Source organism: Ursus americanus, chromosome 18, assembly GCF_024610735.1.
Source record: "Ursus americanus isolate L20-20 chromosome 18, mUrsAme1.1.p, whole genome shotgun sequence".
In the NCBI taxonomy this organism is placed as follows: Eukaryota; Metazoa; Chordata; class Mammalia; order Carnivora; family Ursidae; genus Ursus; species Ursus americanus.
In genome coordinates, this window is record NC_142144.1 from 23,195,663 (window position 1) to 23,209,932 (window position 14,270).

General features: G+C 47.3%; 1 protein-coding gene across 3 annotated transcripts in view; it reads left to right on the forward strand.

Annotated features, from left to right (window-relative positions):
* The window catches only part of EPB41L4B (erythrocyte membrane protein band 4.1 like 4B), a 124,920-nt gene that overhangs the window by 100,605 nt on the left and 10,045 nt on the right, over positions 1 to 14,270 (forward strand). For 2 of the 3 annotated variants that reach the window (XM_087869491.1, XM_045780221.2), the window contains exons 20-22: positions 2,286 to 2,384; positions 7,901 to 8,087; positions 10,037 to 10,114. In XM_087869491.1, coding sequence (XP_087725617.1) covers positions 2,286 to 2,384; positions 7,901 to 8,087; positions 10,037 to 10,114 — 364 coding nt within the window. The remainder of the gene's footprint in view (positions 1 to 2,285; positions 2,385 to 7,900; positions 8,088 to 10,036; positions 10,115 to 14,270) is intronic. The other variant, XM_045780220.2, reaches the window with a different exon arrangement.

Genomic DNA, 14,270 nt, shown 5'->3' on the forward strand with positions numbered 1-14,270 from the left:
ACTCATGCTAAAGCTTCTAGGCCATCGCCACTTTAAACCCAGAGGAAAACCTTCCTCCTCTGATCTCACAGAGAGCAGGCACCCACCCCCTCTCAGCCCAAGTAAGTAACAACCTGTAAATCATGGCAGTCCCATTGCCACCTTGGTGGTCTAATAATGGCGGGGTATCCCTAGGGCAGAATTTCCTAAAATGGGTCCAAGGGTCACTGCATCAATCTCTCATTAAAAGCCAGACTTTTAGGGGTACCTGGGTGGCTCAGTTGCTTAAGCGTCAGACTCTTGGTTTTGGCTCAGGTCGTGATCTCAGGATTGTGAGATCGAGCCCTACCTTGGGCTCCGCGTTCAGTGAAGAGTCCGCTTAAGATTCTCTCTCTCTCTCTCTCTCCCCCCCCCCTCCACACCCTGCACATGTACTCTCTATCTCTTAAGTAAATAAATAAATCTTTTAAAAAAAGATAAAAACAGACTCTTGGGTCCTACTCCAGACCTTTCAGATCTTTGGGGGTGGGGTGGGGTGGGATGGACAGGAACCAGAATTTCAACAGGTACCCCGGATAATCAAGGAACCACTGCTCTGGGGAATTCTTGATGTTAAAAAACAACAACAACAACAGCAACAACAACAACTCACACTTTTCTGTGTCACCTTTGATTCCCAATCCATGTTCATGGTATAGCGTCTTACTCCAGAGCAGATACCCTGCTGCCTCCTGGACTTTTCAAAACCTTAATTCATCTCTTCCCATCCTGCTCCACTAATGGTTCATCTATTTTTCAATCTTGCTTAATGGCATTATTGCCTACCCATTGTCCAGATGTGATGCCTGGGAGTCCTTGACTTTCTCCTCCTTCATCCCCTCATAAAATTGGTCCCCACGTCCTGCTAATTCAGCATTCATATTTTCCCCCACATCTGTCCTCTCGTCTTCATGACCCTAATCACAGTCTACAGCAAGCCCTCACCGTCTCTCTGCCTGGATACCTCCTGCCACAGTCTTTGAAGATGCTCCCAGCCAGCCTGTCTTCACCAGTATCCTCTTCCTTGATCTAAGGGTTTTTCCAACAAGCAAGTCTGACTATGCCATTCCCTGGCCTAAAACCTTTAGTGACAACTTGGCCTTCAGTGTAAACTGAGTCTGAGGCCCCTCGTGATCTGGCTCCTGCTTCCCCCTCTGGTGGAAATCCCCTGCTCTTCTGCTGGGACCTCACCTGTTAGCGGTTCCAGCATCTTGCATTCTGTAGCTCTCTATTCTGTCTTCCACCTTGGAAGTCTTTCCTCCATCTGGTTAAATGTAAAGTCCTCCACAAAGCTTTCCAGATGCCAGCCATTCCACCCAAGTGAAGTTCTGTGCTCCCTGGTTGAGTATGAGTTCTTTCAGGAACTATGTTCAGTTTGACTCCAGGGTCCCAAATTGAGGAAATCATGAGTCTAGACTATGCTGACTCCAGTTTCTTTATTTGCTCATTCATTCACGTGTTTATTCAACAAACATTGATTAGGCACTGGCCACATGCCTATCACCATATTAGACACTAAACAGAGGAGAAAATGGGGGTTCGGAATGATTCATTGACTTGCCAAAGGTTCCTTGCTGAGGACCTCAACTTCTTTTGATGTCCTTAGGTCCCAGAAGGTAATTTCTGATTTTTTAAAATGAAATTAGTCATAACCACTACAAAAATGTGTGAAAGCTTTTTCTTAAAAATCACTGTTTTGAGTAGGGCCCGTTGGGTATCTGGCATATTTTCTTGAGGAAGTAGAGAAGTGAAACAATTTTTAACATTTTCACATATACACAAAATTAAAATGTTTTAGAACAAGTCTTAAAGGCCTTCTGATTATGCATTTTTCACATTAAATACTCTGTTTATCTTTTAAAAATATATTCTGTGCTATATTTAAAATAACATAACTACCAGATTACTCGGAAGTAAAACGGGGGTATCCATGGGCTTCTCTTTGCTCATTTTATTGGCAAAACCTGGTAATGAACCAAACCCTGGAGGTAGGTGTTTTGGGGCAGGGAAGCTTTATGTGGTACCCCAATTATATTCAGTTCTCACTTGTTATATTTTCTTCCCTATGACTTTGGTTTTTGTTTCTGGACTTTCTATGATATATTTAAAAATTATATTTAATAAGTAGAGTGGAAAGGAGGAAAAATGGTTATGTTGATTATCAGCATTATTAAGGGTTTAAATTAACTGAGAAAGCAGTTCCTACAGCCAGAACTAGACCATAAACTTCTCTTTTGGTGATGTTCTGTTTTTTGGTATTTCTCTAGAAGTCCTATTCCCATACGTGTGGAAACTACCCAACCAGCAGTGGAAAAGCCGGAAATCAAGCCTCCCCGAGTGAGGAAGTTAACAAGACAATACAGTTTGTGAGTTCTGTACTGCAAGTTTTTTGATGATAATCACAAAGTTGCTGCAAATGTTCAGTTATAAATGCTTCTTAGCCTCTCACACCATTTCCAAAGAGCCATTCCCCCAAATACAGTTTGTTTCCAATTTAGGTCATAATGGGACTTGACTTTTCTCCCTGAAAACACTACATAGTTGGCATATGTATTGATTATTGATTGCTATGTAACAAGTTACTCCAAAATTAGTGGCTTTAAACAATCCATATTTATTACCTCACAGTTCATGTGGGTTGGAAGTTCAGGCATGGCTTAAGTTGGATCTTCTGTGTCCGGGTCTCTTACAAGTTTGCATTCAAAGTGTGGACAAGGGTTGTGGTCTCATCTGAAGGCTCATTCTTGCAGATGGGAACAAGATTTTGTTCTTGTTGGCTGTTTTCTGGAGGTTGTCCTCAGTTCCTAGTCATGTAGACCTCTCCAGCTTTCTCCATCGGAGAAGGCACACAAGAAGGGCTGGAGAGAACTGTCCCATGGCGAAAGTCACAGCCTTTTGTAACCTAATCACAAATGACATCCCATCACTTTTGCCATATTCTGTTTGTTAGAAGCAAGTCAGTAGGGCCAGCCTACACTCAAGGGTCAGGAATTACACAGGGGCATGGATACCAGGATGGGTAATCATCAGAAGCCATATCAAAAGCTGCCTCCATGGCATAATTGTGCAATGGTAGCATGGTCTGTCAACAGAGCCAAAGCTAATCACTGAGCTGTGTGAGACCTATGGGAGAAGTCCGGTCCCAGAGTATTCCAGAACCACCAGGGCCTGTCCCGTTTTGTTCAGCTTAACGAAAATTACTTGGCAACTGTATACAGAGTTGTTTTAGACTATTCTAGGAAGAACAAAATGACTTTGACAGTTTCCATCTGAGGAGGCACAATTTGTTGGAGGGAGAGACAGATTCCAAATGATTATAATCCAAAGAAGACAAGTAACTGCTGTCAGAAGAGTAGCAGTATTTTAGCAAGAGCAGTAGTGCTAATCACAGTAATAGTTCCCATTTCTTGACCTTGGCTGTGGCACTGTGCCTGGGTGTGTAATTGGCCAGAGGGCTGGAGGGGGATCTTTGCGTGCCATGGGAAGCATGGAGCTCTGGAGTCAGAAAGGCTTCTGTCAGAGTCCTGGCTAGTTTCCTGCTCTAAACTCTTGGGGAAATTACTTTTTTCAGCCTCTCTTTCCTTGTCTGGAAAATGGGTGAGATAATACCTAGCCCTGAGGAATTTGGGAAGGGTTGATGTGACATAATGCAGGTCCAGCCCATAGCAAGGAACATGGCCAGTGGATGAACTAGTTCCCTCTCCTTTCTTTTCAAGGACCTGAGAGCCTCTGAGAAAAGGTCAAGTTTAGGGGATACCCTGAGTGCAAAGTGTAGGCTGGGGAGGGTGATTCTGGATGCATATCTCAAACACCCATCTCGAGCCTGCCGCCCACAGCTGGGGAAAAGGAAGAGGCAGCCACCTCCCACCTCATTAGCCTTAATAGAAACGCTGGATGGTTAGAGCCGCTGTATTTCCTAGGAAAGCCAAAAATGAGTTAATTCAAATAATTAACAGTCCTAATGGTTTCTGGGGGACAAATTAAACCATGAAAAAAATCTGCTCCCCTGAGGATAAAGCTGCCAGGATTAGACTTTCCTTTTACATCTTGAAACTCCAAATGCTATTATCACTTATTCGGGGTATGGGTATGTAATCATGCTGGAAACAATGACTAATACGTGGCCTGGAAGGAAAGAAAATTTGACTCACTACGGTGGCTCCTTTAAGGAAACCCTTTTTAAACCTCTCCCTTCTCTTGTGTATTTCTTAAGCTGCCCCAAAGTATTTTGCTTCAAAAATCAAAGAAAACAGCATTTTCCCCATTAGTAACAATAGCAAAATTAATGAATGAGGTTTTCCCAGTTTTAAGGTTTTGCCCCGTAAAAATAGTTCTTAAATCTTTGACACCAGTCACCACTTATTTTCTCATCTCTTCCAGTCATAGATATTGATAAGTTAATAAACACAGTGTCAAGGAATATAGATGGAAAAAAACCAGATTTCCCTTTTAAAAAAATATTTCTGCGTTACTGTTTTTGAAATACACACACACACACACACACACACACACACACACACAGAGTCCTTCTGGCTGTTAGGGTATTCAGGGTTCCTAGGCCAGCCTGATGTGGATTTGGATTTTAGGGTTCCCCACATCACGATGTTCAAGTGCTCTGAGTGCGTTTTCAAATCGATGCTTTTAAGGATATACATAAAAATCTTAGGGCGCCTGGGTAGCGCAGTCGTTAAAGCGTCTGCCTTCGGCTCAGGGCGTGATCCCGGCGTTCCGGGATCAAGTCCCACATCGGGCTCCTCTGCTGGGAGCCTGCTTCTTCCTCTCTCACTCGCTTGCTGTGTTCCCTCTCTCGCTGGCTGTCTCTCTGTCACATAAATAAATAAAATCTTTAAAAAAAAAAAAAATCTCAGCCATGTTCTGTCCTGGAAGTAATGACATAGGGAAGAAAGGTGTGGCTGCTGTGTGCAGAGAAGAGAAAGAAGCAGAACTCAATGTAGAATTGGAGGCAGGAAAGAGTGTCCTCTATTGATACCAGCCAGTGTGTTTAGGCAACGATGAGCTGCTGTATTTCTTCTAGAAATGTAACTTTACTATTTATTTAAACATCGTATAAAAGCCTAAAACTATTCTAAAGAGAAAAATATTCTAAGTCGGAGGAGGAATGATAACCAATTCTCTAGAATAATGCCATCAAAAATAACCTATGTTCACATTGAATGACTATTGCTGTAGACATTTTTCACATATTGTTAAAATGGAAAGAAATCATTTCAAAGAGAAGAATCCAGCTATACATAAAATTGTACTTACTAAATGATGTTTCATGAATTTAACATGAATTTACCTCAGAAACGGAGGTTGAATTGAAAGACGCAATGTAGTTAAGCAGATTATCTCTTTGCCATAAAATCTAAGTTAGGACAAAAGGTTATAAAAACCATCAAGAATTTGGAGTCTTTTTCAATTTTAGGCAGTGTCAGTTGGCTTCCTGCTGTGGAAGATGAGCTAAGCTTTTTTTTTTTTTTTTAATGGCCTATAATGTTAAACTAAATAACTATGCTTTTAAGGTTATAATTTTCTTTTTTAATGAGGCAGAAAAGAATTTTAACCCCACTCTTCCACTTAACTAGCTATGTGACCTTGAGCAAGTCATGTCACAATTGCCACCGAATAACGTCTGCTTCTCTGAAAAGTGGAGATCGTAATGCCGCAGGGCTGTTGTAAAAATTAAATGGGCTAATGCCTGTGTTACTGAGCTGATTAACTTCATCAGCGTGGATCCACATATGTGGCGTCTCACTAGTTTCCCCACTTATTTATTCCAACCTTACCTGTCCCCTTATTAAGAATAAGTCCTAAATCCTTCTCTTGGGGCTTCTCCATATACAGAAGGATCTGAAATCTCCCGGGATCCTCCACTGTGAGTCTCAGTCTCACCTCAGTTTGTGTACCGTGGCCACGTTTCCCACGAGGCCACGGCCATGAGGAGGCCCCTGTGAGGGACCCTGCTCAGGCCACGCTGGTGCTCCCTGGCCATGGACCTTTTATCTACACCCTTGCTCAGCCGTCCCTTCTAAAACATAACTCCGGTGCGGGGGTAGCTCTAGGAGTTCCCCATGGAAGTCCTTTAGGAGAAGGGTATCAGGGTCCCTAAGACTACCCTTGAGTTTGATGATTCACTAGAAGGACTCGCAAAACTCAGAAAAGCTGTTTTCTTCACGGTTATGGCTTATTCCAGGGGAAATGATTTGTCTGGACAAATCAGCGAAGGAAAAGGCACACAGAGTGGAGTTTAAGAAGACCGGGCACAAGCTTCTGCTTGTCTTGTCCTAGAGGAGTCACGTGGTCCGTGTTTCATTCTTCCAGCCACAAAAACACGTGACAACATATGTGAAGTCGTGCCAAGCAGGGAAACTCACCTGAGCCCTAGCACCGAGGGTTATTATTGGGGGTCAGTCACATCGTCCTGGAACCACTACCCAGTCTCCAATAACCGCCTCCCAACCCCAAGGTCAAACTGATATAGTGTGGCCCTAAGCTCTAGGCATGCAAAAGCAGGTCTTCGCTATAAGTCACATTGCTAGCATAGACTCTGTGGTATGGCCCAAGGTCAGGTATGCAGTGACACCCTTATCAGGCAGGATATTCCCAGGGCCCAGAGGTTCTCCCGGAAGCTCGTCAGCGGCCAGTGGTTCCTTTGGCACGTGCCGAGTTAGAGCTCCCCAGGCCTACAGGGTTCACCCTGTCCTGCACAGGTGGCAATCTGGTTGTCATTAGGGGATCAGGGACTTGTCTTAATTTCTGCAAGTTTGAGAAGATACTGTCCATATGAAGAATGGGCGATTGATGGCGCTGCTCTGTCCTGTGCCACTGTGCCTTGACATACTTTGCTTCCCCACAAATCCAAGCCCTGTAAACAAACCTAGAATGCCAACCTGGACTTCTCCATCGTGGTGACTTCCTGTCTAGTGTACTTTTCTGCCTGCATCATCCAGTTCCACCAGAGAGGTTCTAAGACCAGAGCTACGAGGCCCCCAAATGCATGTGCCCAGCTCCTCCCTGTAGCTAGTTTATCACACCAAAGGAAAGTTGCTGTTAGGCCACGAAAGGCGCCATTATGCTTTTCACTCAGGGCAGTTGGTTATTAAATGGCTTGGATTTACCCTCCTAAGGGAAGCCACTCCCTTGGCTTCGTGGCATCTCAAAAAATTAAACATAGGACTGCCATGTGACCCAGCAATCCCACCTCCAGTGGAATTCCAAACCAAAAGAAATGAAAGCAGGGTCTCAAACACATTAGTACATCAACAGGTGCATGGATAAGCAAAATATAGTCTATCGATTCAATGGAATATTGTCTAGCCCTAAAAAGAAATGAAATGTTGACATATGATACCACATGGACAGACCTTGGAAACATTACGGTAAGTGAAATAAACCAGATATAGAAGGACATATATTGTATGATTCCACTCATGTGAGATACCTAGACTAGTCAAATTCATCCAGACAGAAAGCAGAACAGCTGCTACCAGGGGCCGCAGGGAGAGGGCATTGGGATTATTGTTCAGTGGAGACAGAGTTGCTGTTGGGGGTGATGAAAACATTTTGGCTGTAGACAGTGAGGATGGGTATACAACATCGTGAATGTGTCGAACGTCACTGAACTGTACACTGACCAACGGAGAAAATGATAAATGTTATGTATACCTTTCCATGATAAAGAAAACAATTTTTTAAATCCCTTGGCAAATGACAGAACATCTAGCCCAAATTGGCTTTGGCAAAAATGTCACTGCATTGGGTCCTGGAAGCTGGGCATCTGGCAGACATCTGTCTGGGGAGCTCCCCACCCCCCCGGCCCTCCCTCCCCTCCCCACAGCCTGTTTATTGCTGTAATGAGCAGAGCTTCATTTGCTTGTAGTAACCGCAGTGATGAAGATGACCTCCCCCCTGACCTGGCCGAGGCCGTAGGAGCGCCCACCGCCGCAGCCGCAAACCCCGCCACGGCCACCTCGCAAGTCTCCGTGCCGCTGGTGTCCCCCAAGGGCCACAAACTCAGCTCGCCTCAGACCTCAGAAGGCAAGGGCCAGCTGTCCCCAGGGGCCAAGGTATGGGGGAAAGCCCCGAAGAGTGGCCGCACTCGCTAGGAACGCAGCAGAAATTCAGTGCACAGCCTCTCGCGCGTTTAAACTCAGCCGTGCGCTCCTAAAGCAAGGGAAACAGACACCAGGGCAGGGTTTTTCTGTAACTCTCCCCGAAAGATGACCTGTTTATGAGATGCAATGGTATAATAAAGCCCTCGTGCACCGTACTTTAAGAGAAATGGAAGAGATTTTTAAGGGCAATTTGGTTTTAGAATATCATCCCTACGTAATCTATAGTACACTGTAAGTATAGAAAACAAGACATGTTTTCGCCCCATAATGGAAAATTTGGAAGAGTAAAAACATAGAACTGTCCCCATCCCATGCCTTATATTGGATGGCCCGTATGAATAGTTTGAAAATGGGGAATATTATTTTATCAGTTTGCAATTTCAGGACGTTGCTAGCTATGCAAATGGGCTGTGATAAAGGCCTTACTCAAGACATTTCTCTTGGTTTTCTCTGAGTGACCCTTAGCTGTGATCATTCTACACCGTGAGTGGTCCAAATGCATTCAAACCTATTACTCTACCAGTAGACATCCAGTCAAAGGCTGCCTGGTCTGTGGACCCCACTGAGAAATGGTGGTGGTGTGGGGTAGGAGTCCCGAAGGCAAAACCAGACCCCAGACTCTGCTCCCAGCCAGTCCCTCCACATGCCTTACGGCTGCTTGAAACAAGCAGTTACTCCATAGGCCTTGTTCCTACAAGCCTGCTTCCTTGGCCTAAAAATAGGAATAAGGTGTGCTTTCCTGCCCAGCCTATGGGCCAGCATCAGATCCAGTAGAGGGGACATCTGGCCAAACATGTCGTGATTCCCGGTAGCCTCTAGGTAACAATGGAATGGCCCAGGCCACATCCTGCTTGACCATGGCCAGGCATTTACCAGCTCCCTTCTCAGGATCTTTGGGAATCCCTATGTGGTCCTCAACAGGAGACCCTGCTCAGGCCAGGGACCCCTCAGACTGAGGCTCCCTGCTTTTGGGTCAATCACCACCTGGTATCTCAACCGGGGTTCCCCTGTCTTGTGCAGAGTCCCTCATACTGCTTTGTTCTGAGTGTGGACACAGGTTCCTAGCACCTGTTCTCCACCATGGTTAAAACCAAGCAAAAAAAAAAAAAAAAATTATGAAACAAAGGAGAGTTCAGTGGGGATGTGGGTGGCATCCTACCAGAGGCCACAGGGCTCCCTCTCCTGGCCATCTCTCTCCTTAGGGCCCTGTTCGTGCCAAGTTGATGGGGCTTATTTTTTTTCCCATAAAGGGCCTCTTGGCCTTCCATGCTGCTAAGACTCCAGGGCAGGAGGGGAAAAAAATGTTTTCCCCAAAGCTGAACATGGTTTTCAGAGATACCTCCTCCCACCATGAAGATCTTCCTCATTATTAAGCAGATGACATTAAAAAAAAAAATTTTTTTTTTTTGAGTAAACTCCATGCCACACGTAGGGCTTAAACTCATGACCCTGAGATCAAGGATTGCGCGCTCTACCAGCTGAGCCAGCCAGGTGCCCCCTGTGCTCATGAGTTTAGCTCCTTAAGGCCTTGACCCTCTTGATCCAGGATGGAAGCTTTGCTCTCTATATATTCAAAGGACTCCTTGAAGCATTTCCCCCCACCAAAGACCAGTCCAAGAGCACTCAAAGCACTTAAAGGAAGTTGTTTGCACCTTTTAAAAAGGCAGCTCTCTAGCCTACACACTCTTTCTGCCCGTTAAGGTTTCAGAAGACATTTGGGGTTTGGCTTCTATAATTTGCACACTGCTGGGCAAGTGAACCATATGGGGGACTGGCAGGGTCATGGGCTCAGCGGTGGAAGGGAGGGAGGGGGGAGGGAGGAAACTCCGTGTTTTCCGGTGACATTCCCCTAACCGTCCAGAGCCAGCACTAACCAGCAATCTTCTTATGTGCCTTCCTAGAGTCCCTCTGACCGAGGAGGTGCCTTTACCCTGGAGCCAGGCGATCTCCTGATGGACTTCACAGAAGCTACCCCTCTGGTAATCTTCCCATTTTGCTAAAACCAGAAAAGCCACAGACCATAGAAACACCTTGGCAGTGGGACGGATGCACAGAGGTGGGCATTGCTGTCGGGAAGGCTCTTCCTCTTGTCCTGCTCACGGCCTGGAGGCTCAGGGATCAGCCTTCTCTGGGGGTTCAGGCACCTGGGTCCCTTTCCCTCCAAAAGCCCTCCAGGGAGGTGGTGCTCCCTTTCCCCGGAGGGTGGCCGCAGGGGTCCCACCCCGCCTGTATGCTGCTTCCCAAGCCTGTAGGGCTCCTTGGTGCTTGGGTCTTGGCTTCTCGGCTTCCTGGGCTGCTCCCCGCATGCCCACCCATGGGGCATCTTTTGCTGCCGCTTGCAGCAATGTGCTCTGGTCTGAAGTACTGGCTCAAGGCCTCACCCCAGCTTCCCAGGCCCCTCGTGCCCCCCTGTCATCCTCCATCCTCTGCATATAGGTCTCCCCTTAGGATGGTGGTGGTCCTCATGGGACTCCTGTAGGTGAGAAACCCTTTCAGTGGAGAGAGCGCTGGACCGGGAGTCATGCAAGCCAGACTTGGCTCCAATCTCTGCTCCCCTCCTTAGGAGCCTTATCAGGGGATAAAAGATGCCATTGTTCACCATGTCTGCCCCAGAGTGTTTGAATGATCTCATGAGACAGAACCCTTGAAGAATTCAAAAGCACCATAAATGTGTGTGAGATATTATGAACAGTATCAGATGACACAGGCAAACTTGGATGTGCCTTGGGCTGGGCTCAGCCTGATACCCAAGTGTACCTGAGCGTAAATCAGGGTCCACAAGTGTGGAGCGTGACTCAAAATGTGAACCAAGTCAAAACCTCCCTCCTGAGAGCTCAGTACACACCTGGCTGTGTGTGAGGCTCTGGCAGTGGGCAAGGCAGCTAGAGGCTGGAGGGGAGTCGGGTGGATAAAGGGCGGGCACGACAGGACAGCCATGCAGAAGATGCTCGGGGAGAAGCCCCAAGTGGGAGTCATTCAGGCCTGGCTCCTGGAGGAGCAGGTGGTGGATAGGAGGGTTTCCAGAAGGCTTTTTCAAGAGGGGACGAATGAGGCAAAATACTGTCTGGGCTTTAGGAATGATCACTGTCCCTGCTCCAGCTGGCACAAGGCAATCATTTGTAATTTATACAGTTGTGCTTCTCCTCTGGGGCGTTGGGACAGTCTGAGAGCTTCAAGTCAGCATGTTTGGGTAACAGCAGAGAACTGACAGTGGGTGAGACAGCTTACTCCAGGAACCTTCAGAGTTACTCTCTTCCCATGTTGGAGAAAATGCAGCCAAGTTATTGACGGCCTTCTTCTTAGACAAATTGCCAAGACAGGGTAAACCAGAAGCAGGGCCTTCCCTCATCCCCTCGCCATCCTTTTGCTCAGATGAGGAAGCTGAGTCACAAAGTGGGGTAACCACACAGGGACCGAGCTATTCCAAGCCCAAGTGTTCTCGCTCCTTCTCTGGTGCCCTTTGCATCATCAGATTGGGCTGAATCTGGCATCTGGATTTCAGAAACTTGACGCTTTGAAGCAGAGCAATGCCTGGAAGGAGGGCTGTGTTTAACACACTCCCCAGACTGAGAAAGCAGAACAAGGGATGTGGAGGACGAGACAGCAAGTTAAGCAGCCTGGGCCTGGCGCTCCATCAGTATCCCAACTGAGTATCCCAGCTGAGGCCTTACACCCAAGGAGGGCCACGCGTGGGGGCTGGAAGCCAGGGCCGCAGTCTGAGGGCATCAATCTAGCTGGAGGGCAGCAAACCCCAAAGGGACCTGAGAACCTCTAGGTCACAACCTGAGGGCCTATGAAGGCAGAAAGGGGAGAAAGCTAAGTTCCTAGGCCCACGTTGAAGAAAACATGCCAGGCAGGAATAGAAGCCAGTGGGAGAAGATCTGTCTCTGAGTTAGGCTCTTGAGAAACTTCCAGACTGCTGAAGCATGTTGCCATTAATGCCATTTGAGAGTCTACAGAAACTGTTACTGTTGTGAGACCCAGTGCCTAACCCTGTCTGGGGCCACTGAGAAAAAGAAGGCTTCATAGTACTAGGGTTTTGAAGTATGGGTAGGAGTTTGCCAGGTGGAGCAAACGGACCAAAGCATTCTACGGAGGGTACAGCATGAGCAAAATACTGCGTATTTATTAAAGGTTCTGGCAGATCTGAGAAACTCGGGTTAGTTTGCCAAAAAAATATTTCATGGCTCTGACAGGAGTGATAGGATTCCCTTAAAAACCATCGTGTTGCAGGTCCAGCTGGTAGATTTCATTGCCCCATCTTTATCTTTTCTTTGCACGTAATGGTCTGAGATTAGAAAGGGAGCAGCATCTGCCAGGGACCCAGAGGTCTCCTGACCGGAAGTCTGCAGTGAATACGTGTTCTCAGGGTGAAGCATCCTTTGTCTCGCTTGTGTGGGTTTGAGGTGTGAGTGCGTGTCCAGGCCGCATGTTCGCACAGAAGGTATGCTGGAGGGCTGGTATTTTGATGACAGCCCACTCCATTTGGGCCTTTCTTGGCATCACTGGCTTGGACCAAAATTTCACTCAAGTCCTGTCTCCACCAGCGCCGAAGGGTCCTCGAGAGGAAGGGGAACTCCAGCAGCCTGCTTCTCCTGTCTGGTCCTCTTCCCTCCATTTCCTCCATCTGCTCCGCCCAGCATCATAGAAATAGAAGCAGTGGTCCTCTCTGTTCTTGTCGGGAAGAGGGTGGGGTGTGGTGTCTCTGCCCCCGAGGACAGTGGAGGAGAGACTGGATTTAGGGTCTGGGACTAGATGAGACTCCTAAAGCCACAGCACCACCGCGGTTCCTTGGGCCAGAGCTAGAAGGACCACAGAGAGAGGGCTGGGACCAGATTCTCTTGCCTTCATTCAACAGCGTTCTACCAAGGCCTTATCGGTGCTAGTTTAACCCTTACGACTCCAGCCCTGATGATCCAGTCTCTGTGTGGAGTGGTTTTCAAAGAAGCAGAGTCCAAACAACTGAGAATAATAGCGTTTCTGTCTTTAACTGGCATCTCTCAAAAAGCATTCAAAATTACCACCTCCCTGGTAACACTTCTCAAATCTCATTTTGCCTCCTTCTTAATTCTCTTGCACCCTGCACGACTCCAAGGATTTTCATCCTCAAACTCTCCAAAAAAAATCTTTCCAGTGTCACTCTTGCAACACTTTTTCCTCCTTTTTCCATATATTTTCTTCTCCCATCCCCAACTCTTTTATTATGTAGCTCAATTTGGCAATAGAATCGCTACAGCCTGGGGAGCTTGTGGCTTCCCAGGTTGGAATCCGCATCACAGACCTGCCAATCGGACTGGAGTTTCTGGCCAGGATGGGGCGCGAGGGTGGGGAGGGAAGAAGGCAAGTGAGTGAAGACCGCACCACTGTCCCTTTGGTATTCTCTTTTGGAAGGAGAGTGTGGGCTCCCACACGGGGGTGCTGATGTTAACAGACTGGAGGGAGGGGACATTGACATATCAGTCAAGTCCCCCACTCCAGGTCTGTGGCGGCAGCTTCCCTCCCCAGGTGACATACCCCACAAATACCTATGTCTTCTGTGTTCCTGATGCTTTCTTTTTAGGGCTTGTCCCTCCGCGATCCCCGATCCCCGATCCCCGTGCTGCAGGAACTACTCACCCAGCTGCAAAGCAGAAGCGCTTAGGACCCAGGTCTGCTCTGGGCCAGAGACTATTAGTCTAGAGTTCATGTGCCAGGGAGGAGACTGGACTGGCCTGGCCAGACCAGGGTTGTGTAGGGTAAAAAACAGGCCTGGCTTGGCTGTCAGAAGAACTGGTTTTCCATCTATCTCAATAACTTAGTTTTTATTTTTGAGCCTTGTTCTATCAGGAGGGCTGAAGCTTGATCCCAAGTGAAATCAGGGTGCCTCTTCCATCTTCCTGGGGATTCACCCATCTTCTCCAGGGCACAGGAAGATGGAGGGAAGTCTCTTTAGTTTGTGATGTCATCTGTTTGCTGGTACATCCGGGGCACTCCCTGCTTCCCTCATGCCCCTTTTGGGTGGGTGGAAGTCACTGTCCTGCTGGGATAAGGATCTCAATCTGCTGGACATGCCACGCAGCCATTCTTTCTGCCCGGGGGCCTCTGCCTTCCCAGCTCTAGCTGAGCAGAGGGACACTAGTCCCGCTCTGCTCTTTA